This window comes from Mirounga angustirostris, unplaced genomic scaffold (assembly GCF_029215605.1).
Source record: "Mirounga angustirostris isolate CCGP_5_RB_7025 unplaced genomic scaffold, mMirAng1.0.hap1 SCAF_13, whole genome shotgun sequence".
NCBI lineage: Eukaryota > Metazoa > Chordata > Mammalia > Carnivora > Phocidae > Mirounga > Mirounga angustirostris.
In genome coordinates, this window is record NW_026991721.1 from 25,828,702 (window position 1) to 25,853,661 (window position 24,960).

At 37.3% G+C, this 24,960-nt stretch overlaps 1 protein-coding gene across 4 annotated transcripts in view; it reads right to left on the reverse strand.

Moving 5' to 3' along the window:
• HIPK3 (homeodomain interacting protein kinase 3) overlaps nucleotides 1-24,960 on the reverse strand; it is a 91,192-nt gene that overhangs the window by 38,721 nt on the left and 27,511 nt on the right. For all 4 annotated transcript variants that reach the window (XM_045893929.3, XM_045893931.3, XM_054511996.2 and 1 more), the window contains exon 2: nucleotides 21,986-23,081. In XM_045893929.3, the coding sequence (XP_045749885.1) occupies nucleotides 21,986-23,079 (1,094 nt within the window). In that variant the 5' untranslated portion in view covers nucleotides 23,080-23,081. The remainder of the gene's footprint in view (nucleotides 1-21,985; nucleotides 23,082-24,960) is intronic.

The following is a 24,960-nucleotide window of genomic DNA, read 5'->3' on the forward strand; positions in this document are numbered from 1 at the left end:
CATAAGGGTTATATTCTAAGACCCTCAGTGGATGCCTGAAACCATGGATAGTACCAAACCCTACACACACACACACACACACACACATACACACACACACTATATACCTGTTTTTTCCTATACATACATACCTATGATAAAGCTTAATTTATAAATTAGACACAGTAAGAGATTAACAACAATAACTAACAATAAAATAGAATAATTATAACAATATACTGTAATAAAGGTTAAGTCAATGTAGTCTCTTTCTCTCTCTAAATATCTTACTGTACCATACTCACCCTTCTTCTTGTGATGATGTGAGATGATAAAATGCCTATGTGATGAGATGAAGTGAGGTGAATGATGCAGGCATTGTAATGTTTTGAGCCTCTGACAGCAAGTCAGGAGGAGGATCATTTCCTGCGGGCGGGACCGCAGAAACCGCAAAAAGCAAAACCGTGGATAAGGGGTGAACTACTGAATATTATTAGTTTTTCATGCTTTTTTCCCTTGTAAGTTGACATACCTCTAGACTCACAGAAAAGTTGCAAAATAATGCAAAGAATTCTTCAACCAGATTCTCCAAATGTTAACATTTTGCCACATCTGTATTATCCTCTCTTACACACACACACAAATACAATTCTTCTGAATCATCTAAGAGTTAAGATGCAGACACGGTAACCCTTTACCCCTTAAATACTTCATTGTGTACTTCCTAAAAAAAATGACAGTCTCTTACATAGCTACAATGTATTTGTAAAAATCAGGAAATTAATGCTGATACAATACTATTATTCAGATTTTGCCAACTATCCCAATAATGCCTTCCTTTATACCAAACAAAATTTTTAAAAATAAATAAATCCCAGAACCATGCATGTCTCTTTAGTTTCATTTATCTAAAATAGTTCCTCAGCATTTTTGTGGTTTTCATGATACTGTCATTTTTGAATACAGGCCAGTTATTTTCTAGAATGTCCCTCAGTTTGTGTTTATTTAATGTTTCCTCATGAGGTTTATGCTGTTTTCAGCAGGAATACCACAGGAGTGATGCTATCTTACACTTTATTTTTAGAAGTGTATATTATACTATCATCAGTTTTTTCAAGGAATACTTATCAATACTTCTCAGAATAGATTGTTATGTGCTAGTATAATCAAGTAACTACAGACTTTGGAGTAACAGAGAATTCAAATCCAAATCCCAGCTCTGGTAGCTACTCACAAAACTCTAGGCCTTAGGCAAGTTACAAATGTTACTGCCACCTCAACTCATTCATTTGCAAATAAGGGATATACTTGCCTTTCCAGATTATTGTGACAATAAAACCAAGTACTTGGCACATAATTAATATCCCTTCCCTCCAACAAAAGCATCTGAAGTTGACTAAGTGATTTCCCCAAGGTCACAGGGCCAATAAACGGCAGTGCCAAAACAGAAACTTGGGTTTAACCTTTAAATCTTGTGAGATATAAAATGTGCCTTCTACAAGCAGTCCTGTTAATATGTGTCTTATCTTCTCTATGAAGGAGAACATAAGGTCTTTAATATCAGGAGCTGCCTCTCGCTTGGTTTTATACTTCATACAGCCGCTGATAGAGTATTTTATAAACTGAAATCACTCCTTAAAGAAGTACAATGAACACAAAATATTCAATTAGACACAATGCTTCCCCAAATATATTCCATTTTAAATTCTCAGATATTTGATAACCTACAAAATGGCCAACTACATTAAGCAATGTCTGTACCTGGAATAATAGAATTAAGGGAATATGAAAATATTAAACACTCACACATATATATTTTTCCCTACATACCTAACCCTGCATACTTTCCTACCAGAACCATTAATCCCAACAAATAAAAATTCCAAAGAATTGTTAGAAATCATTAAGAAATTTTCAAATATACTGAGTTATATTCTACCTAATAAAAGAAAATGGAAGGGTACTACTTAGCTGCTATCAGATTAATATCCCCAGGGAGAACAACTACAAAAACTGGCTGAACACACACACACACACACACAGCTGTGTATAGTGGCTTTTGGGTGATAGTTATGTGTCTGTGTAGGTTCACCAATTTTAACAAATTTACTGATGTGGCTGAGCGGGTGGGGGTGTCATAATGGGAGAGGTTGTATGTATGTGGAAGGAGGGATATGGGAACTCTGTATATTCTGCTCAATTTTGCTGTGAACCTAAAATGACTCTAAGAAATAAAGTCTATTATTAAAAAAAAAAAAATTGTGTGAAGTCATCAGAAAGCAGACAAGACAGCTAGGACTAGAGGGAACAAAATCCCAGACCAAAGAGAAAACTTATTAAAGTTGACCTTACATTTCCGGGCGCCTGGGTGGCTCAGTTGGTTAAGCGACTGCCTTCGGCTCAGGTCATGATCCTGGAGTCCCGGGATCGAGTCCCACATCGGGCTCCCTGCTCAGCAGGGAGTCTGCTTCTCCTTCTGACCCTCCCCCTTCTCATGCTCGCTCTCTATCTCATTCTCTCTTTCAAATAAATAAATAAAATCTATTAGAAAAATTAAAAAAAAAAAATGTTGACCTTACATTTCCTTGAGATAGTCACCAAATGACAGTGAGACATGGTGGGGGGGTGGGGAGACAGAAAATAGTGGCCTAAATTTAGCCTACAGCTATTCCAATGGGCTGGGAAAACAAAAACTGGAATTCAGAACCTGCCAAGAAAGATGGGCCTTGTAAATACTCCAAGCTTTTCAAATGAAACCACAAAGGGCTACATCCTAGGAACAAGGGCAAACTGAAATAGACAAGCCTCACTTGGAATAACATGAGCTACCTACTCTACCTGGCTTCCAGAATAAAAGAGAACTATCTCTGGAGGAAGATTTTACCATCCAGAGTCACTAACACAGCACTGTCCAACAGAGCTTTTGGCAATGACAGGACTGGTCACATGCAGCTATTGAGCACTTGAGATGTGGCTAATGCGACTGAGGAAATGAATTTTAAAATTTATTTAATTTTAATTAATTTAAATTTAAACCTAAATAGCCATGAGTGATTAAGACTACCATATTGAACAGCAGAGCTCAAGAATTTTTCATACCTAAGATTGAATACTAAAGAAACAAGCAAGCGAACAAAAAAAGTTACCAGCCTAACAGGAAATACAATCAAATGTAAAGAAAGAAAAGACGAAAAAAGTCAATAGAAAGAGCCTCAGAGTTATCTAGCCAGTGAAATTGTAACAGGGACTTTAAAATAACAATAAAAATGTTCAAGAAAATGTCACCAGAAAACTGAAATTTACTTTTAAATTAACAAATTCCTGATTTTAACACATAACACCACACACACACACACACACACCCCCCCCCCAAGACCTCAGAGTCAACTGCTTACACCAAAGAGAAAAACGTAAATGCAGCCACAGAGGGGAAAAAGGACACATCACCATCATCAAAAGAGCCAATTTTCTATGGAAATAATGGAAGCCAAAATATAACAGAATAACATCTTCAAAGTACTGAAAGAAAATAATTCCCGAAGTATACCTGGAGAAAATATATTTCAGAAATTAAAATATTTTTTGCAAAACTGAGACATTCTGAAATTCATCTAGAAATGCAAAGAACCAGAAACAATGCTCTGAAGAACAAGCAGGAGGACTTACACTATTAGTTATGGTAATGACACGGTGGTACTGGTACAACAGACAAAATAATGAAAGGACACAACAAGACAGTCCAAAAACAGACCCACACATACAAACGTACACCTGGTTTACGACAAAGTGGTTACTGCTGTGCAGTGGGATAATAAATGGTGTTCAGTTAAGGGATATCCACATGGGGGGAAATGTACCTTAATCCCTACCTCATACTATATGCAAAATCAACTCCAGAGAGATGGCATCTCTAACTAAATGTGAAAGGTAAAACAATAAAGCTTTTAAAACAAAACACAGGAAAACAAACATCTTAGTGACCTTAGAGCAGATGAAGATTCGTTAAATAGGACACAAATGGTGTTAATCTAAAGGATTTTGAAAAATGAAACTACAGTTGACCCTTGAACAATGCGGAGGAGTTAGGGGCACCAACTCCCATACAATCAAAACTTCATGTATAACTTCTTGACTCCCCAAAAACTCAACAACAACTAATAGTCTACTGCTGACCTGAAGCCTTCATGATAACATAGAGAGTTAATAAATATATATTTTGTGTTTTATATATACAAATAATATATATATGTACTATATTCTCACAATAAAGTAAGCTAGAGAAAAGAAAATGTTATTAAGAAAATAATAAGGAAGATGGGGTGCCTGGCTGGCTCAGTCGGTAGAGCATGCAACTCTTGATCTAGGGGTTGCAAGTTCAAGCCCCACACTGGGTGTAGAGGTTACTTAAAATCTTTTTTTTTAAAAATCATAAGGAAGAGAAAATATATTTACAGTACTGTACCGTGTTCGTAAAAAAAAAATCCACATATAAGTGGACCCATGCAGTTCAAACCCATGTTGTTCAAGGGTCAACTATATATTAAAAAAATGAGACCATGTATTAAATTAGTCCATGTATTCACCTAAGTCAGCTCTAAGGAGGTCAAAAAGAAAGCCACAGAATGAAGACGTTTCTCCAAAAGGTTTCATACTGAGAACACTTTAAAAACCACAAATGAGCAAGACTGTCAAGCAAATAGAAAATGAGGCAAAAGAAACTCACAAAATAGAACATCCAAATAGTCGATTCACATTGCAATAATGAAGTTGTAAACCTAAAATTTGTGACTTTATACTATCTTATACTTTAATAAAATAGTTTACAAAAAATGGCTGCATTAGCCATTATTAACACAAATGCAGTTACTTCATGAAAGCTTTCAAAGGTTCTGCTCTGAAGAGGAACAGCGGCGCATTATACACCATGCAGGCCACCAGGGAACAACTGGGAGACTCCTTATCATCTTGCTACCACTGCATCATTTTCCTTTACACCATACACTCTTTTTTTTCTAATAGCTTCTATTTATAAAGTAAATACAATGTCCCAAGACTGTACTAAGTGCTTTACATGCATTACATGCATTATGTAAGAACCTTTAAGGTAGCTATTAGCATCATTATTTTACAGATGAGTAAACTGGGCTCAGAAAAGTTAAACAATTTGCTCTAGTTGACATATGAAGTGGCAGAACTGGAATTATGAGCCTGTGAATAAATACAGTAGCATAATTTGTTACCTGACATTATTTAGCACCAACAAACAAAAGTATACTGTTTGTTTTTTTTTAAATTCTATCCTTCTTCGAAAATACTTTGTATTTAATGCCTCATATGAACCAGTGAAAAGTCTAAGGTCTTCTTGTAAGCCCTAAAAAAGGAACACTATCGTATCATATATTTTGTTTTTGTTTTTAAGATTTTATTTATTTATTCATAAGAGACAGAGAGAGAGGCAGAGGGAGAAGCAGGCTCCCTGTTGAGCAGGGAGCCCGATGTGGGACTCGATCCCAGGACCCTAGAATCATGACCTGAGCCGAAGGCAGACGCTTAACCATCTGAGCCACCCAGACACCCCATATCATATATTTTGAATACTATAGTGTTTAGAAGCTTGTTACTAATTCAGTGACATTCTCTCTGGAGGAGTAGTTATATGTTAATGAGAAGCAATTTAGAGCAAACAAAATAAAGCTTTAAAAGATTCACACACATACTTCTTTCATGTTACATGGTTTCACCACCATATTACTCAAATATAAATTCTCTCAATGAGTTTACTCTTTCTAAACGCTTCTGGAAGTATTTAGTTTGAAAATGGCATCCTGGGGGTGCCTGGGTGGCTCAGTTGGTTAAGCATCTGCTTTCAGCTCAGGCCATGATCTTGGTCCTGGGATGGAGCCCCACATTGGGCTCTCTGATCAGCGGGGAGTCTGCTTCTCCCTCTGCCTCTCCCTCTCCCCCACCACTCATATGCGCACGCGCTCTCTCTCTCTCTCTCTAATAAATAAATAAATAAATAAATAAAATCGTAAAAAAAAGAAAATGAGGGGTGCCTGGGTGGCTCAGTCGTTAAGCGCCTGCCTTTGGCTCAGGTCATGGTCCCAGGGTCCTGGGATTGAGCCCCGCATCGGGCTCCCTGCTCAGCGGGGGGCCTGCTTCTCCCTCTCCCTCTCCCCCTGCTTGTGTTCCCTCTCGCGCTGTGTCTCTCTGTGTCAAATAAATAAATAAAATCTTAAAAAAAAAAAAAGAAAGAAAGAAAATGACATCCTGTTTTCAGGTGACTTTCACCAACTGACTGATTGCCAAATGCCACAATTATGTTTTACCATTTATAAAGAAGCTATATCCTTAGATTCAAAGGATACGTTTATTATTACTTTGCTATTACTAAAAATCAAAGATACCCATATTAATAGATGTAAAAATTAAAAGAGTTATTTATAAATGCTGATATACCAATTCTCATTTAGGTATACTGGATTTCAGTTGCCTCTTCTATAATATAAGTTAGACTGAATGTCTATGTAAATGTTTCCCACTCTAAAATTATTTGCTTCTACATAACGTCTTTAATACAAATATTTTATCTTTAGGAACTGTTGATGATTAATTTAGCCTTGACGAAGGAAAGAGAAAAAAACAAACAACCCACATTTACAATGCCAGGGAACATTCTGCTACAATATGAAACAGCTCCATACCACAGAAGAGAGTGGACAGTCAAAGACTTGTGATACAGGAAAAGAGATATAGGGCTCGTGTTATCAAGGCATGTACTAGAAAATCTACTGAAAAGTTACCAAAAGCTTCCTAAGCATAACATTCTACTCACACATTTTTAAAGTATTTGAATCACTTTTTTGATTACTTTGTCAGCTTTTTCCAATTGTACAGGACTATTTCAAGGCCAAAGTCATGCCATAATCTTGATACCACCGCAATTAGGTTTCCAAGAGGTCGTTAGTTTGTGACATTTGCTGGTAAGTACACTCTATATCAGGAACTAGGGGGTAAGAAAGCATAAAGTAGTAAAAATAAATTTTCAGGTAGTTATGTCTGTGTATAGGTCTGTGATTTCTTAAATCAATCCATAACACATGTATAACAATGCAGGATAAACTATAAGAGGCAGAGACTATAGGTTAAAAAATGAATTTCTAATCTAGCACAGAAGTCTAGACCAGAACAAGGCAGGGTGAAGTGTGGCAAATTTACATGTGAGGTTAGGGGCGCCTGGGTGGCTCAGTTGTTAAGCATCTGCCTTCGGCTCAGGTCATGATCTCAGGGTCCTGGGATCAAGCCCCGCATCGGGCTCCCTACTCGGCGGGAAGCCTGCTTCTCCCTCTCCCACTCCCCCTGCTTGTGTTCCCTCTCTTGCTGTGTCTCTCTCTGTCAAATAAATAAATAAAATCTTAAAAAAAAAAAAAAGTACATGTGAGGCTATTTCAGAGATAAAAATACTAGGATTTGGTCACACTATGATTAGATATATAACAGGGAAACAAAAGCCAAAAACTCAGTTTCCCACACTGAGTAACAGGGAAAATGGTTTTTCAATAATCTTTTTTTTTTTTTTTTTTTTTTAAGAGAGAGAGTGTGTTGGGAAGGGATAGAGGGAGAGAGAGAATCCTAAGCAGATTCTACCCCCAGCATGGAGCCTGACATGGGCCTCGATCTCACAACCCTGAGCCAAAACCAAGAGTTGGGATGCTTAACCAACTGAGCCACCCAGGCACCCCTTAACAATCTTGATACGGTAATACGAGATGATGAGAAGATGTAGGTCTTTGGGAGAAAGATGAATCATGAATGTGAGTTAATAACATCCAGAGACTGTCTAAGGAAAGAACTAAAAACAGAAATTAGGTATTCAACAGGAGGTCAGGGCTATAGGAAGGTATCTGAAAGCTTACCATATTAAACAAACTGAAGTCAAGGGACAGAGTGAAATCTCCAAGAGGGAAATAATACTGAATGAGAAAAGGGCGCAGGACTGAACTCGGGAAAATGTATTCATTTAAGAAGTGAGAAAAAGAACAAGAAAATTTGTCAGAGAAGTGAAAGAAAAAACTGAGAGTACAGTGTTCAGGAACCAACTAAGAAAGTTTCAGTAAAGGGCGCCTGGGTGGCTCAGTTGGTTAAGCGACTGCCTTCGGCTCAGGTACATGATCCTGGAGTCCCGGGATCGAGTCCCGCATCGGGCTCCCTGCTCGGCAGGGAGTCTGCTTCTCCCTCTGACCCTCCTCCCTCTCATTCTCTCTCTCTCTCAAATAAATAAATAAAATCTTTAAAAAAAAGAAAGTTTCAGTAAAATAAAACACTAACAGTGCTGAATGACAGAAGTCCAGCCAGATGTGGACTTAAAAAAAAAAAAAAATCCATCATATTTGGTGATTAACGAACAAGTCAACAATGTCCTTCAGGAGAGGGATTTCAGGAAGATGAGGAAAAATCCCTGGAGAAAGAGCATGGTCAAGTGGAGAGGCAGAACTGAGTTCAAATCACAGCTCTGCAATTTATAAAGCTATGTACCACCCTAGGTAGGTTGCTTAACATACTGAATATCAAATTCCCTCTTTGTAAAATGTAGTATTACCACTAGTCAAGGTTGTTATAAGGGTATGGGGTAATTATGAAAAGTTTCTAGCACAGTGGCTGGTACCATGCAGTCAATAAATGTTGTTATTATTATATGAACCCTGTTTATTTTCACTCCCCACATAAAAAAGAACATCTACCAGTACGACATTATGACAGAAGGCTTTTTTTCATGTACTGCAGGTGATTAAAAAAATTTAAAACTTGATTTTAGTTTTTGCCTATTTAAAGCCAACAATTTGAAAAACCAGAAATATCCTTGTGATGACAAAAATGTGAAGGAAAGAGCATTTTCAAACACTATTGGTGAGATTATAAACTAAAGTAATATGTTTTATGGAAGGAAATTCGGCAGCACCCATCAGCAAAATGAACATACCTTTTGGCCCAACAAATCTCCTAGAAATGTCATGGAAATGTACCAAACAAGTGTCCAAGGACATACAAGAAGGTTTCCTGTGGCATTATCCAAAAACAAACAAAAAGAGGACTGCTTAAAGTATAAAATATAAAAAATTATAGTATAAAACCTCAACATTAAGTGGGGAAATTGCTCCTGCTTTGCTTCAGAGACTTCTTGATTACTGAATTGTTTCTGACAGTGAGCATCCATTACTTTTATAATTAAAAAAACATTAATTGAATAATTTTTTATTTAGTATACTGGTTTTTAGATAAATATATTCAACATTTTTTGTAATTGAGCGTTTTCCTCACAAAAGAAACATTTGTTCTTTTTAATGTCAAAGTCTAACACATACTAGATCTTTCTCCTAAGTAATACAATCTTACCACACCCGCTGATGCCTAAATTATTCACTGGCCACCAAACTGGCACTCTTCTGCAGCAGCAGGCACTCTGTTAATAACATCCACGGCAATGAATTCCATTCATAGGAAAATGCTGAAGACTCAGAAACAAACAGGCACATACATTCTGAGGTGTGTGATGTCAAGGCTGTTATCATAACATCCTACTACAGTACATTCACGAGACAATACACACCTTTAAAACAAAGCCCTACAGCACAAGGGAAAAAAATTGATAACCTTTGACATTAAAGGTTTTTTTTGTTTTTTGTTTTTTTTTACCAAGACATTAAAGGCTTTTATTCAACATAATTTTTAAAAAAATCACAAAAACAGAACTACCACATGATCAAGGCATCCCACTTTTGGGTACACAGCTAAAAGAATTGAAAACAGGTCTTGAAGAGGTATTTGTACAATCATGCTGGTAGCAGTCCTATTCACAACAACCAAGAGGTAGAAGCAACCCAAATGTCCAGTGCTAAAGAATGGATAAACAGGGCGCCTGGGTGGCTCAGTCGTTAAGCGTCTGCCTTCGGCTCAGGTCATGATCCCAGGGTCCTGGGATCAAGCCCCGCGTTGAGCTCCCTGCTCAGCGGGAAGCCTGCTTCTCCCTCTCCCACTCCCCCTGCTGTGTTCCTGCTTTCGCTGTCTCTCTGTGTCAAATAAATAAAATTAAAAAAAAAAAAAAAGAATGGATAAAATATGGAATATACAATGGAATTTTTCAGCCTTAGAAAGGAAGGAAATCCTGACACATGCTACAACATGGATGAACCTTGAGGACATTATACTAAGTGAAACACACTAGTCACCAAAAGCGAAGTACTATATGAGTCTCCTTCTATGAGATATTTAAAGCAGTCAAATTTATAGAAACAAAAAGCAGAATGGTGGTGACTGGGGGATGGGGAAAGGGGAAAAAAGGGAGCTGTTTAATGGGTACAGATTTTCAAATGTACAAGATGTAAAACTTCTAGAGATTTGTTTTACAACAATGTGTACATCCTTAATACTAATGAACTGCATCCTTAAAAATGTTTAAGATGATAGATATTACGTTATGCTTTTTCACAATAAAAAAATGGAAAAAAAATTCTGTATTAAAAGTAATTTTGGCCACCAAATTGATAGCTCAAGATGATAGTACAGTTTACAAATTATTCCAATTTGTTTTTCTAATACAGGGAGCAGAACGGACAAAAGTTTTCAGAAGAAATATGTAAAGAAAGGGGTTATAAGTATAAAAATGCTCTAATATTATATAGCAATTTTTTTTATTTTTTTATTTTTTTAAGATTTTATTTATTTGACAGAGAGAGACACAGCGAGAGAAGGAACCCAAGCAGGGGGAGTGGGAGAGGGAGAAGCAGGCTTCCCGCTGAGCAGAGAGCTTGACGCGGGGCTTGATCCCAGGACTCTGGGATCATGACCTGAGCCAAAGGCAGACGCTTAATGACTGAGCCACCCAGGCGCCCCTATATAGCAATTTTTAGAAAGATACTTAATATTCCTTTCTAAATATTAACAAACATTAATATATCTAAAATTGTAATTTGATGAAATAATTTCAAAACAAAGTGTAAAAGGATGTTTTTCTTGATTCCCATTAATAATCAAGATTTCCATTTTTCACCTATTAGAAATAACAGATTGCCTAAAACTGAGTAAAAAACAGGGCACCCGGGTGGCTCAGTTGGTTGAGCATCCAACTTTTTTTTTTTTTTTAAGATTTTATTTATTTATTTGACAGAGAGAGAGAGAGCGAGAGCAGGAACACAAGCAGGGGGAGTGGGAGAGCGAGAAGCAGGCTTCCTGCCGAGCAGGGAGCCCGATGTGGGACTCGATCCCAGGACCCTGGGATCATGACCTGAGCCGAAGGCAGACGCTTAACGACTGAGCCACCCAGGCGCCCCTGAGCATCCAACTTTTGATTTCGGCTCAGGTCATGATCTCAGGGTCCTGGGATCAAGCCCCACGTTGGGCTCTGCACTGAGCGTGGAGCTTGCTTAAGATTCTCTCTCCCCCTCTACCCCTTCCCCACACTCTCAAAAAAAAAAACCCCCACACAATGCTCCACCCTCCCCCTCAAAAAAAAAAAAAAAACCCACAGTGCTCTTATCACATAAAAAAAATCAGTAATTCCCTAATACCATCTAACATTCAAATTTTCTCTATTGCCTTTTAACTGTCTCTTTACAGTTAATCTGTTCAATTAGCATCTAAATGAGTTCACACATGAAGATTCTATTTAACAGTTCCACAGAATAATCTACAGAAACTTACATTGGGAAAAAGAAAAGGCCACGGGTATAGAATTAAACAAAAGCAAACTGCAAAACAATATAATCTGTGAGCCTATTTTTATTTAAATTTTTTAAAAGATTTTATTTATTCATTTGTTGGGGGGGTAGGAGAGCACAAGGCAAAGAGAGCAGCAGGCTCCCCGCTGAGCAAGGAGCCCAATGCATGATCCATGGATCATGACCTGAGCTGAAGGCAGATGCTTAACCGACTGAGCCACCCAGGCACCTTAAATGTTTATCTTAATAAATGATAACATAAAGTAGTCATTTTTAGAAGATAAATGCTAACCATGATTTGGGGGAATTATAAAACAAATCAGCCTGAAATACTTCAACTGTAAAAACAAAATGTGATTTAGCTTAAAGAAATGTCAAAGGCTACATTTCACTTCCTCTGATTCAGGTAGTCAGTCATGTCTAAAATACCAGTAATGGAGAGTTTTCCAGGTTCCTTTGTTTTTCTTGTTTGTTTTTGTTTGGTCTTAATATGGAGTTTTAACACATGGTGTTAAATATATATTTAGATATAGATATCCATAGAAGCCAGGTGCATGTCTAAATTCATATACAATTTAAGTCAACAAATATCAACCATAACAAAGCATCTTCCCCTAGGAGGGGGAGTATCCTAGTAGAAAAAGCACAATCCACTGCCACACTAATACCAATCAATCCATTTCTTTCCACGGCCACCATGTCCTCTCTGTGGATTACCTTAATGCCTCTTTCCTAATGGTTTTCCTACTCCTACTCTCATTCTGGTCCTCTTCCCTCTCCAAATAGCAGCCAGAATGACTAAAACATAAACCATAGCAGCTACCCTCCAACCTCAAATCACAACCCTACATTATCCATTCCACTATGCCTAAGTCTCACTGGCAGGCTTTCAGATTCTTTATCAAACTCTTTCCAACCTCAGAACCTCCACACAGGCTCTTTCTTTGCCCACAGTTCTCATTCCATCCATTCTGGTTGGTGGTCTTCCTTCAGGCCCCAGTTTAATTTATCGTGTCCTTAAAGATTTTTCCCTATCCACCCAATCTAAAGTCCCTACAATTGATTAGCTACTTGAAAAAAAGAAAAAAAAATTAGATCCACACCTCACACAAATTATAATAAACTTAAAATAGAGATCTAAATATTTAAAATGTAATTCAGTAAGTACTAGAAGGAAACAGGGTGAATGCCTCTTTGAACTCAGCAAGGGAAAGGCTTTCTAAGTATGATTTAAAATCCAGAGGCAATGAAAGAGAAGACTGATAAAACTGACCACACTCAGGGAATGCCTGGGTGGTTCACTCAGCTAAGCATCCAATTTCGACTCAGATCACGATCTCAAGGTCATGAGATCGAACCCAGCATGGCTCTATGCTGAGCGTGGAGCCTGCTTAAGATTCTTTCTCTCTCCCTCTCCTTCTGCCCCTTCACCCACCGCCACAAACTCACACTCTCAAAAAAAAAAAAAAAGACCACACACAAAAAACTTTTTACAAGGCAAATAAACCACAAAAAGTCAAAATGAAAAAAAAAAATTCAACATATATGACAAATGAAGGGCTAACACCCATATATATATAAGAGATCTCTAAAACTGATGGACAAAAGACCAAACTCTTAATAGAAAAATGGGCAAAAGACATGAACAGGCAATTCACATTTATACACACAATTTTATTTTTTTTTTAAAGATTCGTTTATTTATTTATTTTAGAGAGCATACACTCAAGCAGGGGCAGGGGCAGAGGGAGAGAAAGAAGGAGAGAAGCAGACTCCCCACCGAGCAGGGAGTCCAACACAGGGCTCAATCTCGTGACCCTGAGATCATGACCTGAGCTGAAAACAAGAGTCAGATGCTGGGGCGCCTGGGTGGCTCAGTCGTTAAGTGTCTGCCTTCGGCTCAAGTCATGATCACAGGGTCCTGGGATCGAGCCCCGCATCAGGCTCCCTGCTCGGCGGGAAGCCTGCTTCTCCCTCTCCCACTCCCCCTGCTTGTGTTCCCTCTCTCGCTGTGTCTCTCTCTGTCAAATAAATAAATAAAATCTTAAAAAAAAAAAAAAAAAGTCAGATGCTTAACTGACTGAGCCACCCAGGCACCACTCATACAAACAATTTTAAAATGACCCTTAAATATGAGATGTTTAAGTTCACTCATAATGAGACATGTAAAATAAAACTATATAAACAATTTTGCCAATCAATTTTGATTGGCAAACTGTTAAAGAATAACATATTCTGCTGGCAAGGCTCTAGAGAAATAGGCACTATCGTATTTTGCTGGTGGGAATGCAAACTGATACAGTTCTGACAGAGAAATTTGGCAATATTTAACAAAACTATATATGCATTTACCTTTTGACTAAATAATCCCACTTCTGAAAATTTACCTTGAAGATACAACTTGAATACAAAAATAGATATGCACAAAAACTATTCTTCGTAACTGTAATTGGGAAACACTATGTCAATAATTAGTAAAGTGGCTGAATAAACTACAGTAATCCACATAATGAAGTACTATTCAGCAATAAAACAGAATGAAAAAGATCTCTATGAACTGACGTGAAGTGATTTCCAGGAAACACTGTTAAGGGACAACAGCCAAGTGCAAACAGATATCTACAGTATGTTACCTTTCCTGTAAGAAGGGAAACTGAGAAAATAAACATTTATCTGTTTATATACCCCTCACCAAACACACAGATACACACACACACACACACACACCACGAAGAATAAAAGAAAAACTAATGATAATGGTTACTAAAAGGGGTTAGGGAGGAATGAGGTAGGAAGGATGGTGAGGAGGAGAGAGTGTGACATTTCTGATGGTTTTAGCATGCTTCTAATTTATAGACCCACATTAATGTTTCACATAATCAAACAAACAAAGACACGGATGGGCCCAAAATGAAACACGAAGAAATGAACTTAAATATATTTCAAATAAATAACATAATCACACTTGAAGGTGGAGGTTTGGAGAAGAACCTAAGTAACTTAAAATACAGTGTTTTGACTACATGCTCCAAGTCTATGGCTAAAGAATAAAAGAACTGTTAAAAGAACTGTAAATAAATGTTGTACTCTAGTTAGTAAATTAGCAATGATATGGGTAGCAATTTCAAAACTACATTAAATGTATTCTAGAATTGAGCTAATAAGTAACATGGTGGATAAAGAGAGCCAAGTTTCCTGGTATCATAAAAGGGATTATAAATAAAGGAAGGACAGAATGAACTCTGAGGTGTCAGAATTGGACAGAGGAGTATGAATTCATGGTTTTAATATATAAACAGATAGATACAGAATTACATAAACACACACACACACATGCATTTTCTAGCTTTGCCACTCAAAGGGTCTAAAAGCAGTAACACCTTAGTACCAATGAGCACATCTGCCACTAGCATCCAGCTTGTTCTCTAAACACCATTCTCCAATAAAAGGAACCAGAGCTCCTTAGAGAAATAGCCAGTATCAGAGATGGGGAAGGAAGGTACAAAGTCAGTCTGGAACATCTTGTGGTATCAGAAAGTAAGCACTCAAGGGAGGATGGGGCCATGGCAAAGGGACAGAAACAAGCTTAAAGTGGCTCCCGCTGGACAGTTTAGGACAATTATTCAATAAAACAAATAATAATGAGTAACATTATAACCCAATGAATATGAATCCATGAGTCCATACAGAAACAAAAGACTAAGTAAAGGAAAATTCTTCCTTATGAAAGAATTCCTTATACAGGAATGATAGAATTAGAAAATCATCATTTCACAACCCCATAGTTGTAATTGTTTAAGGCCATATTCACCAAGAGAGGCTAAAACTGGTTTGTGAAAATAAGATGAGAAAGCAGTATACTCTCAAAGTTCCTTTTCACAAGATACTTATTAATTACAAAGAAAAAAAACCTTACAGTGGAAAAATCTGGCAGTCACCACCTCAACAAAGTGATCAAAGTTAACCAGTAATGGGAAAAAATGACATCATGTTCCTCCCAATATGTGAGAACACAACATCACTTCTGTGCAGTTATTCTAAAAATGCATAAACTGAAAACATCAGGCAAACTAAAATTGAGGAGCATTCTACAAAATAACTATTCAGTACTCTTTACAAGTGTCAGGGTTGGGGGGCGCCTGGGTGGCTCAGTTGGTTAAGCAACTGCCTTCAGCTCAGGTCATGATCCCAGGGTCCTGGGATCGAGCCCCGCATTGGGCTCCCTGCTCCGCGGGAAGCCTGCTTCTCCCTCTCCCACTCCCCCTGCTTGTGTTCCCTCTAACGCTGTCTCTCTCTCTGTCAATTAAATAAAATTTTAAAAAAGTGTCAGGGTTGGGGCACCTGGGTGGCTCAGTCGGTTTAAGTATCCGACTCTTGATCTCATCTCAGGTCTTGATCTCAGGGCCCCACATTGGGTTCCACAGCTGGGTGTGGAGCCTACTTAAAAAAATGTCAGGTTATGAAAGGCAAAGAAAGAACCAAGGAACTACTCCAGATAAGAGGACACTAAAGGGACATACATGGTAAATGATACAATGTGTGATATTCAATTGAATTCTGGGGAGGAAAAAGGTCATCAGTGAGGAAATTGGTAAAATCTGAATAAAGTCTATAAATAAGCACTGGTACTGAACTGATTTTAATTTCCTCAAATCAAATAGTATTTTGAGTAGTTCAAACAGTTCATCAAATGAATAATATTGAATTAATGTTAACTGATGATTTTAATCATTGTACTGGGGTTATGCAAGAGAATGTCCTTATGTTTAGGAAATATACACAGAAGTATTTAGAGGTAAGGGGGCCTCAAGTCTGAAACTTACTGTCAAACACTGCAAGAAAAAATATCGTGTGTGTCTGTGTGTACACAGAGAAAGAATGAGTGATAAAACTACGGTGGTAAAATGTTTAAATTTGAAACATTTGGAGAATCCTGGTGAAAGGCATACAGGAATTCTCTGTAGTATCCTTGCAAATTTTCTGTATGTCTAAAATTATTTCAAAGCAAAAAGTTAAAAAACAGAAACAAAAAAAGTAGGTATACCGTTGTTCTCTCTCCCTGTTCATTTTCATCAGAGTACTACTTTACCTTTTTGGTTATCTACCCATTAGATTGAAAACACCATAATGGTAAGGTCTGCATTTCTGCTCCTCAATGAATAAACCAGCACTCAGCAAAATACTTTACACTTTATATGCACTAAATATCCTGAATGAAAGACTTAATTGTGGATTATTTTATAGCTTTCTATTCATGTATCTTTCCATTGATAAAATTTTAAAAGATCTCCATTAAATGATGAATGGATACACAAAATGTGATGTAGCTATACAATGGAATACTAGGTAGCAACAGAAAGAAATGAATTACTAATAACATGCTACAGCATGAACCTTGAAAACATTATGGTACATGAAAGAAAAAGTCAAAAAGGACCACACATTGTATGAACACATTTATATGAAATGCTCAGAATGTACAAATCTATAGAGATACAAAGTAGATTTTTGTTTGCCTAAGGCTTGGAGAATGGGAGAGTGGGGAAAGATGGCTAGAGGATACAGTAAAGGGGTTTCTGCTGGGGGTCAGGAAAATATTCTAAAATTGTGATGATGATGCACAACTGTGAATATACTAAAAACCACTGAATTGTAAAATAATCTGTATCTGTGGCCACAATGTATGGCACTGAAAATCACTTCATTGCAGACTCTGGAAGCTTCTATTAAAACTTCTCTTTTCTTTTTTTTTTTTTAAGATTTTATTTCCTTATTTGTCTGGGGGTGGGGGGGGTGGGGAGAGAGCACAAGCAAGGGGAGCAGCAGGCAGAGGGAGAAGGAGGCTCCACGGAGCAAGAAGTCCGATGTGGGACTCGATCCCAGGACCCTGAGATCATGACCTGAGTCAAGGGCAGACACTTAAAACACTGAGCCACCCAGGCATCCCTTCTATGAAAATTTCTGTTAGAACGAGGGGCACCTAAGTGGTTCAGTCAGTTAAGCATCCGACTCTTGATTTCAGCTCAGATCATGATCTCGGGAGTGGTGGGGTGGGATTGAGCCCCATGGCAGGCTCTGTACTCAGCAGGGGGTCTGCTTAAGATTCTCTCCCTCTGTCCCTCCCCACATTTGCACACACTCTCTCTAAAATAAATAAATAAAATCTTTAAAAACAAAAAAAAATTCTGTTAAAACAAAACCCAGCTGACACTCTTTTGCCTAATAAGGATTCCCCCAAAAAATAACTATTCCGTAATACAGAGAAGAAATTGTCAGCAATTTCAGCCAATACTGAATTTTTTTGGGTAAGGGTGATTTAGAGAGAGAACTTTAATACTAGTCAATCCTAACTCCTTCTCTACTCTCAAGGCTCATTCAAGGGTTATTTCTCACCAGAAGCCTTCTTTGAACCCTCAAATGAGGCTAAGTGCTCTCCTCTGTGTTCCCATAGCACCCTGTACACACCTGTACCCTAGGACTTCTTAAGACAAACAATTTTTCTCCTCCATTAAATGATGAAATCATGTTTTCTCTGTATCCCTAGCACAGTGCCAGCACACAAAAAGAACTCAACAAAAATTGAGTTAAATTTGCAGTGTGAATTTGGACCTGTTTGACTTTTATAAGCCTGTTTTCTACTTATTCAATAGGAATTCTACCAATTGTTACCTAACTCAGGGGGGAGACATGAGAAACAAACTAGGAAACATACATAAAAGAACTTGGAAAAAAACGTAGTATACATACACAGTCTTCTATTATTATAGAGTACCCTATTTAAAGTACTGGTTTATCATTGTATGGGTCATTCTACGTATCTTAATTTTAGGAACTTTGTCTTTGATACTTCGGCATAAAGGGATGGGAATACCCTAAACAAAAACTGATAAGCCTAAATTAATTATCATTACACACCATTCTGTCAACTATTACAGGCAAAATAAGCATTTTTTACCTCAACAACAATTAATGCTAAATTACTCAGTAAACTTGCAATAAATACAACTGCTTTTCAGGTTACTTTACAGCCCACTTTCCTGTCTCTGTGTACTGAAATGACTCAAACCACAGGCTAGAATTCTACATTTAAAAGAAAAGGAAAATATTCATGAACTGAATGTTGTCACCACACCTCATAAACACAGCACCTTCTGCAGCTAAACCCTTTTATGCATTCAAGAGCCCTGCGTGTTCTTGACAGAAACCATCCTCACGCAGCTGAATTTAGAACATGCTGACCTTGAGCAAATCAATGCCCTTAGCATGTACTTCTGGCTTATATCACTGCAAGAGGTTAGACAGCCTCACCATCTATAGTAGTCAATGATTTCTGGCCACTGTCCCCTGTCTATTTTAAGATATCCCTACTACATTTCTGTGTTGCACGGTTCAAAGAAATAGAGTAACACATAAACCTGTGTTTAAACACAAATCATTTACCCTGGAACTTGGGATATGTGTGTTCATACTGTGATTAGCTCAAAAATATTTAATTTGGTAAGCTTCCACTTCCTGCTTTCAATTTTTAAATACAACATATTTTTAACAAAGAGTTAAAAATCAAGTGTAAGATACTTTTGCTTACTGTCTAATCAAATTTCAAGTAACCTTAGTTAAAAACTCAGCCAAAATTGGTGAACAAATATTGAAAAAGATTAATGGTTACCTGCTATTTTCATGCAAAACTACGCTAGATATTAAAACTACATAATTAAGGACTATAAGACATTTTCACCAGTCTACCTTAATACTTACTCTTAACTCTTGAATCTAATTAACATAAAGTCCTTTTTTAAATGTTTTTACCCAAGCAACATCAACCAAAATGCTACTAGCATGAGCCCTTGTTTACAAATAAGAATCTCATTTTTTTCTTCTAAACACAAAATCTGTGTTAGCAATTGCATACCTTGTGAGATTCAGATAAATTATCTACTTGAAATTCATACAGAAAAACAAATTAGAAACTTACTAATTATACGTAGCAATTATTCATAGATTTTTTTTCATTCCCAACAGACGCTAATATTTGTGCAAAGGCCTAATACTAGAAATCAACATCATAAAATATTTAGCATTTCAGATTGCTTTTTAAAGGATTTCCTTTACTCTCTTAAAACATTTAATAAATGTTTAATAAATGTTCTCAAGTATAAAAAAATAAAGTGTTTTTGTTTTTACGCTCATACAAAAGATTTCAAATAAAGAAAAGGAGTCTAGGTATCACACGGAGCTAAATCTGATACACAGTATAATGCAGGACCCAAATAAAATGAAGTCATTTACTAACAAGTGAACTAAATATAGAGCCCAAGCAGCTGGAGCCTGGGGGTTTATATAATATGCTAGCTGACAACTAAAAGCTCTTAAGACAGAATCCATAGAGCACAAAGGGAAGGAAAAAAACACTATTCTTCTCATGCTGTTAAATAAGATTTTAAAATAATTTTTCTGGAAAAAAAATGAACTAAAAGCTAATTCTGTATTTCATTACATGAAAAAAAAATCTGTCAGGAGTACAGATCAAATAAATGTAATTATAGGATATATTAAATAGAATTACTACTCTAACACAATTATCTTTTTTTTTTTTTTTTTTTGAGACAGAATGAGTGATGGAAAGGGTCAGAGGGAGAGAGAGAGAGAGAAGCAGACTCCCTGCTGAGCAGGAAGCCCGATGCGGGGCTCAATCCCAGGACCTGGGAGATCATGAGCTGAGCCGAAGGCAGACGCTTAACCAACTGCGCCACCCAGGTGCCCCTACAATATCTTTTAAACCATTTAAAAGGAACAGTATCTAGCACTCTAGTACTAAAAATCTTACAATCAGGAATATACTAAAGAATAAATTAGGCTATGTTCCTAATTTCTAATACATATTTTAATAAATTATCACTAACTGACATAAATATGGGACTCCTATTGACCTACCGATGGCAAGGCCTATATTTGGAGTTGGTTTTTGTAGTGGCTTATTAATTTCTCCTAGATCTTGTCCTGGATACTAAGGCACGTATTTGCAAGAAACTAATCAGGATGAGAGGTTAGTACAAAGGTAGATACAATCAGAAAATAGGGGCGCCTGGGTGGCTCAGTCAGTTGAACATCTGACTCTGGATTTTGGCTCAGGTTACAATCTCAGGGTCCTGGGATTGAGCCCCACCCCACTTCTGACTCCAGCTTGGGCACAGATTGGCTTGTCTCTCTCCTCTACCCACCCTCCGACCCGGCCCCCGCTCATGCTCACTAGTGCTCGCTCTGACGCCCGCACTCTTTCTCTCTCTTCTCTAAAAATAAGTAAATACATCTTCGGGGGGGGGTGGGGAGTGAGGAGACAGAAAATAACTATCCCTTGCTGGGTCTAAATTTATAACCCTCACATTCTAACAATTCCCAGCAATAAACTGCATGTATCTGTCTATTAACTAACTTCTTAATGGCCAATACTGGCAGCTCCTGTATTTGCCGACTGTGCTGGGGCTCTAGAGTTCACCAAGACCACAAATTCATTCTCGCTGAAATGAAAACAATTTCTCAAAATGATAAAAACATGAATCCAAAACCATTTTACCTACTCAAGAAGATATTTTTGAATCTTGGTAATCATTAGCCCTTAAGACTACCTAGCATTATAGTAATCATGACACTACAGCACTTTATCAATATTTACATGGAAATTATTTTCTTCTTTAAACCCGTAACACCAACACCAAAATAGCACTACCCATAACATATAGATGGAAAGAATATTCAAACTTGTTATGGAAAAGTCTCCTGAACATTTATGGCAGCCAAGGAAGTGTGTTTGAATCTTCTGAATCTTAAAATTGCTAATCAGGATAACTTTTTGAATTCTCATATATAACTTTTCTAAGTAGCCGGTTACAACTAATTGTCCTTAATAAACTAGTTCTTTGGTTACATCTAATTGTCCTTAATAAACTAATTATTTTTTAAGTGCTGAAATGCCCAAAGATATATACAAAAATTACTATAAGCCTTTCCCAACATTTGAAGACTTCTGTTTGATCGTCATTAATCTTTCTTTCAGGTCTTCTATTAACAATAAAAATAACCAGTCAAATGTCTTTGGCTTGGAACTGCAAAGAGATTCCTATTCTGTTTGGGCAGATTTTATGCCTAAATTTAAAAAATCTTTTTAACACCTCAAACCTAAACTGATCTTGATTTCTTTATTTATCCAAGCTTTTTCACCATGCGCACACACAAAATTATTTCATTTAGCCAAAATTCAACATTTACTAAATAGCCAAAAAGTAGCTGTCACCTACCTGTAGTACCGAGACTGTAGGTATGTTGAACAAACAGTCTTTGATACATGACTGGCCGACCCAAAGTCTATCACCTTAACCCTGTATGGCTGCCGAACAGGATCCACCAACATAATATTCTCTGGTTTGAGGTCAGCATGAATTAAACCAAGACTTTTCAATTTTTTCAGTGCAGTGGCCACTTGTTGAAGAATGGGTCGAATTACTTTTAGTGGCAGGGGACTGAACTTATTTTGTTTCAGAAAGTCATACAAGTTTTGTTCCAGCATCTCAAAGACTAAACAAGTATGATTACGGTGCTGAAAGCATTCATAAGCTCGTACAAAGTTATATTCATCAGCATTTTCAGTACTGAGCCTTGCTAATATGCTCACTTCTATTTGACCTTGACGTGCATAAGAAGGGTGATTCTTCAAAATTTTGATTGCTACAATTTCATTTGTCCCTCTTTTCCAGCATTTGACTACCTGGCCAAAAGTGCCTCGACCAAGAAAATCAAGGACTTCGTAAGTATTTTTCAAGGAACATAAGACTTCATGCTGTACTAACTGATAGTCACCTTCTCCAGTGGTACAATTCTGTTTTGTTCCTGTGGTAGCTGTCACAACCGTCACTGGATTTCCCATGTTGGTTTGCAACATTGCAGGAAGTATGGACAATTCATCAACAATCTGCATTGCGCTATGATTATCCAACTCCTCACTCTTGCGCTTCAATCCACATCGCTGGGGGCCTTCTAGGAAATTCAACCTGTGTCGCCACGCCCCAATCGGAGGTGCCTCCACTTGAGCTTGCTGCGCGTGAGCTGCTATGACCTTTGTAGCACCCGCAGTGTTTTTTAAAACAACAGCACTTGTCTGCAACGAAACGCTGTGTCCTCGAGGTCTGTTAAATGGTATCTTTGTCTGAAAAACACTACCCTTCGTGGGAGGATGAGAATTTCCAACGTTTTTACCATTCACATAGGTCCGTGGATAGTTTCTTTCCTGGAATACACAACTGCTTGGCTCTACTTTGAGTTTCTTCACACTACAAAAGGCACTTGACTGAGTTTGATAAACATACGGTGGGTAGACCAAGACTTGTGAGGCCATACCTGAGGGGGGAAAAGGAAAGAAAAAGGACATATTAAACTACAAAAATTTGTTTTTAATTTTAAATCTCATGAAGAAAACTTTCAAGGGTCAAGTCCATAATTTGTAAAAATAATTAAACTCCATTAAGATTTTTTTCCCCTTCAAGAAGGGGAAATATTCAGATATTTCAGTATCTCCATTTTAGCTAATTAGTGCTTCATCTATTTTGAGTATTGCATAAAAGGCTGGGAATAAAGAGTTGAGTGCATTCATTTAATCAAAAAATATTTACCAAGCAGCTGCAATCACCAGGATATGCCCTAGGAACTGTAACAACCATTTTTCCCCCAAAAGGAAAAGTACAGATCCCTAAACTATACATATTTGGCAAACGTAAAGCATTCCATCACCAAATTATCATTTATGAACCAATGACAATGCAAGAAAATATCCATTACATAACTACAGTCACATTCGTTGAATCTACAGCTCAAGATCAGCCTCAGGAAAAATAATCAACTATAAAAATAAGTATAGAAGCCAGATGTAGGTCCCTTTGCATGATATTCTCTTAATGTCTTTTTCCACATCCACCCTTGTACACTTAAGCAGACTTCTTTACATTCAGATCAACATGTGAATACCTTCTTGCTGAAGATTTTCCTGGGACACACACTCGCCACTCACCCTCTAGGCAAGAGTTGGGCGTTCAGTGCTCTCATAAAAACTTCTAAGTTCTTCTAATTAGCATTCATGACATGACATTACATTACACTGTAATTGTCAGTGTATCCATCAGTCTTCCACACTAGATCCAAAACAAAGTTCCCACGATATAGAGTCAGTGTTCAAGAAATGTGAGCAGTTCAGACTGATTTGAAAGGATTTCCATTCTTTGCAATTTAAAAATCTGTATTGTATTAACTGGGCAATCTCCTACTGTTTTAACAAATCAAACATCAATTCTCCAATTCAAAAACAACAGGTTGCCATCATAATATGTAATATATATAATATTTAAAACAATGAGTCACCACCTACTGAAGGACTTACTACACAAAGCATTTTAATAAATGCCTAATTTGTAATATTTTTTTTTAAGATTTTATTTATTTGAGAGAAAGAGAGAGAGAGAGCACTAGCAGAAAGAGGGGCAGAGGGAGAAGCAGACTCCCCACTGAGCAGGGAGCCCAACAAGGGGCTTGATCCCAGGACCTGAAGATCATGACCTGAGCTGAAGGCAGATGCTTAACCAACTAAGTCACCCAGGCACCCCTGGATTATTTTATTTAGTCATATTAATATCTTCCCAATTTGCTGTTAAGAAAACTAAAAACTCAAAGGAACTAGGTAACTGGCCAAGGTCACATAGCTGGGGTATAGTAAAAGAACAGGAAAATACACTGCCCTTCAGATAAAAGGCATAAATTTATGCCTCCTTCAACTTCCTAAACATTTTTCTTTCTTTCTTTCTTTTTTTTAAGCTCTTATTTTTAAGTAATCTCTACACCCAACACAGGGCTCGAACTCATAACCCCCAGATCAAAAGTCACACGCTCTACCAACTAAACGAACCAAGCACACCCTAAACATTTCTTGTTAACCACCTACCACATTCCTAAGCTGACCTGGCTCTGGTAAGAAATGAGCAATAAAACCTTATTAGACAAATTAAGATTTGATGTTCAATGTGTAAGAGAAAATCATAAATTAAAATCCTGGAGTTCTAAACCATTTCAACCAGCATCAGCAGAGGTTTCAATTTATCTCCACCAACTTATCTCCTTTTAATGAAGCAAAGCCACACTGAAAACTCCTTCTAACCATACTGAACCCATCTGCTAATTCACTTAACACTGTTTGTGAGGATCCCCAACCTTATCTTCAATAATTTAGCAT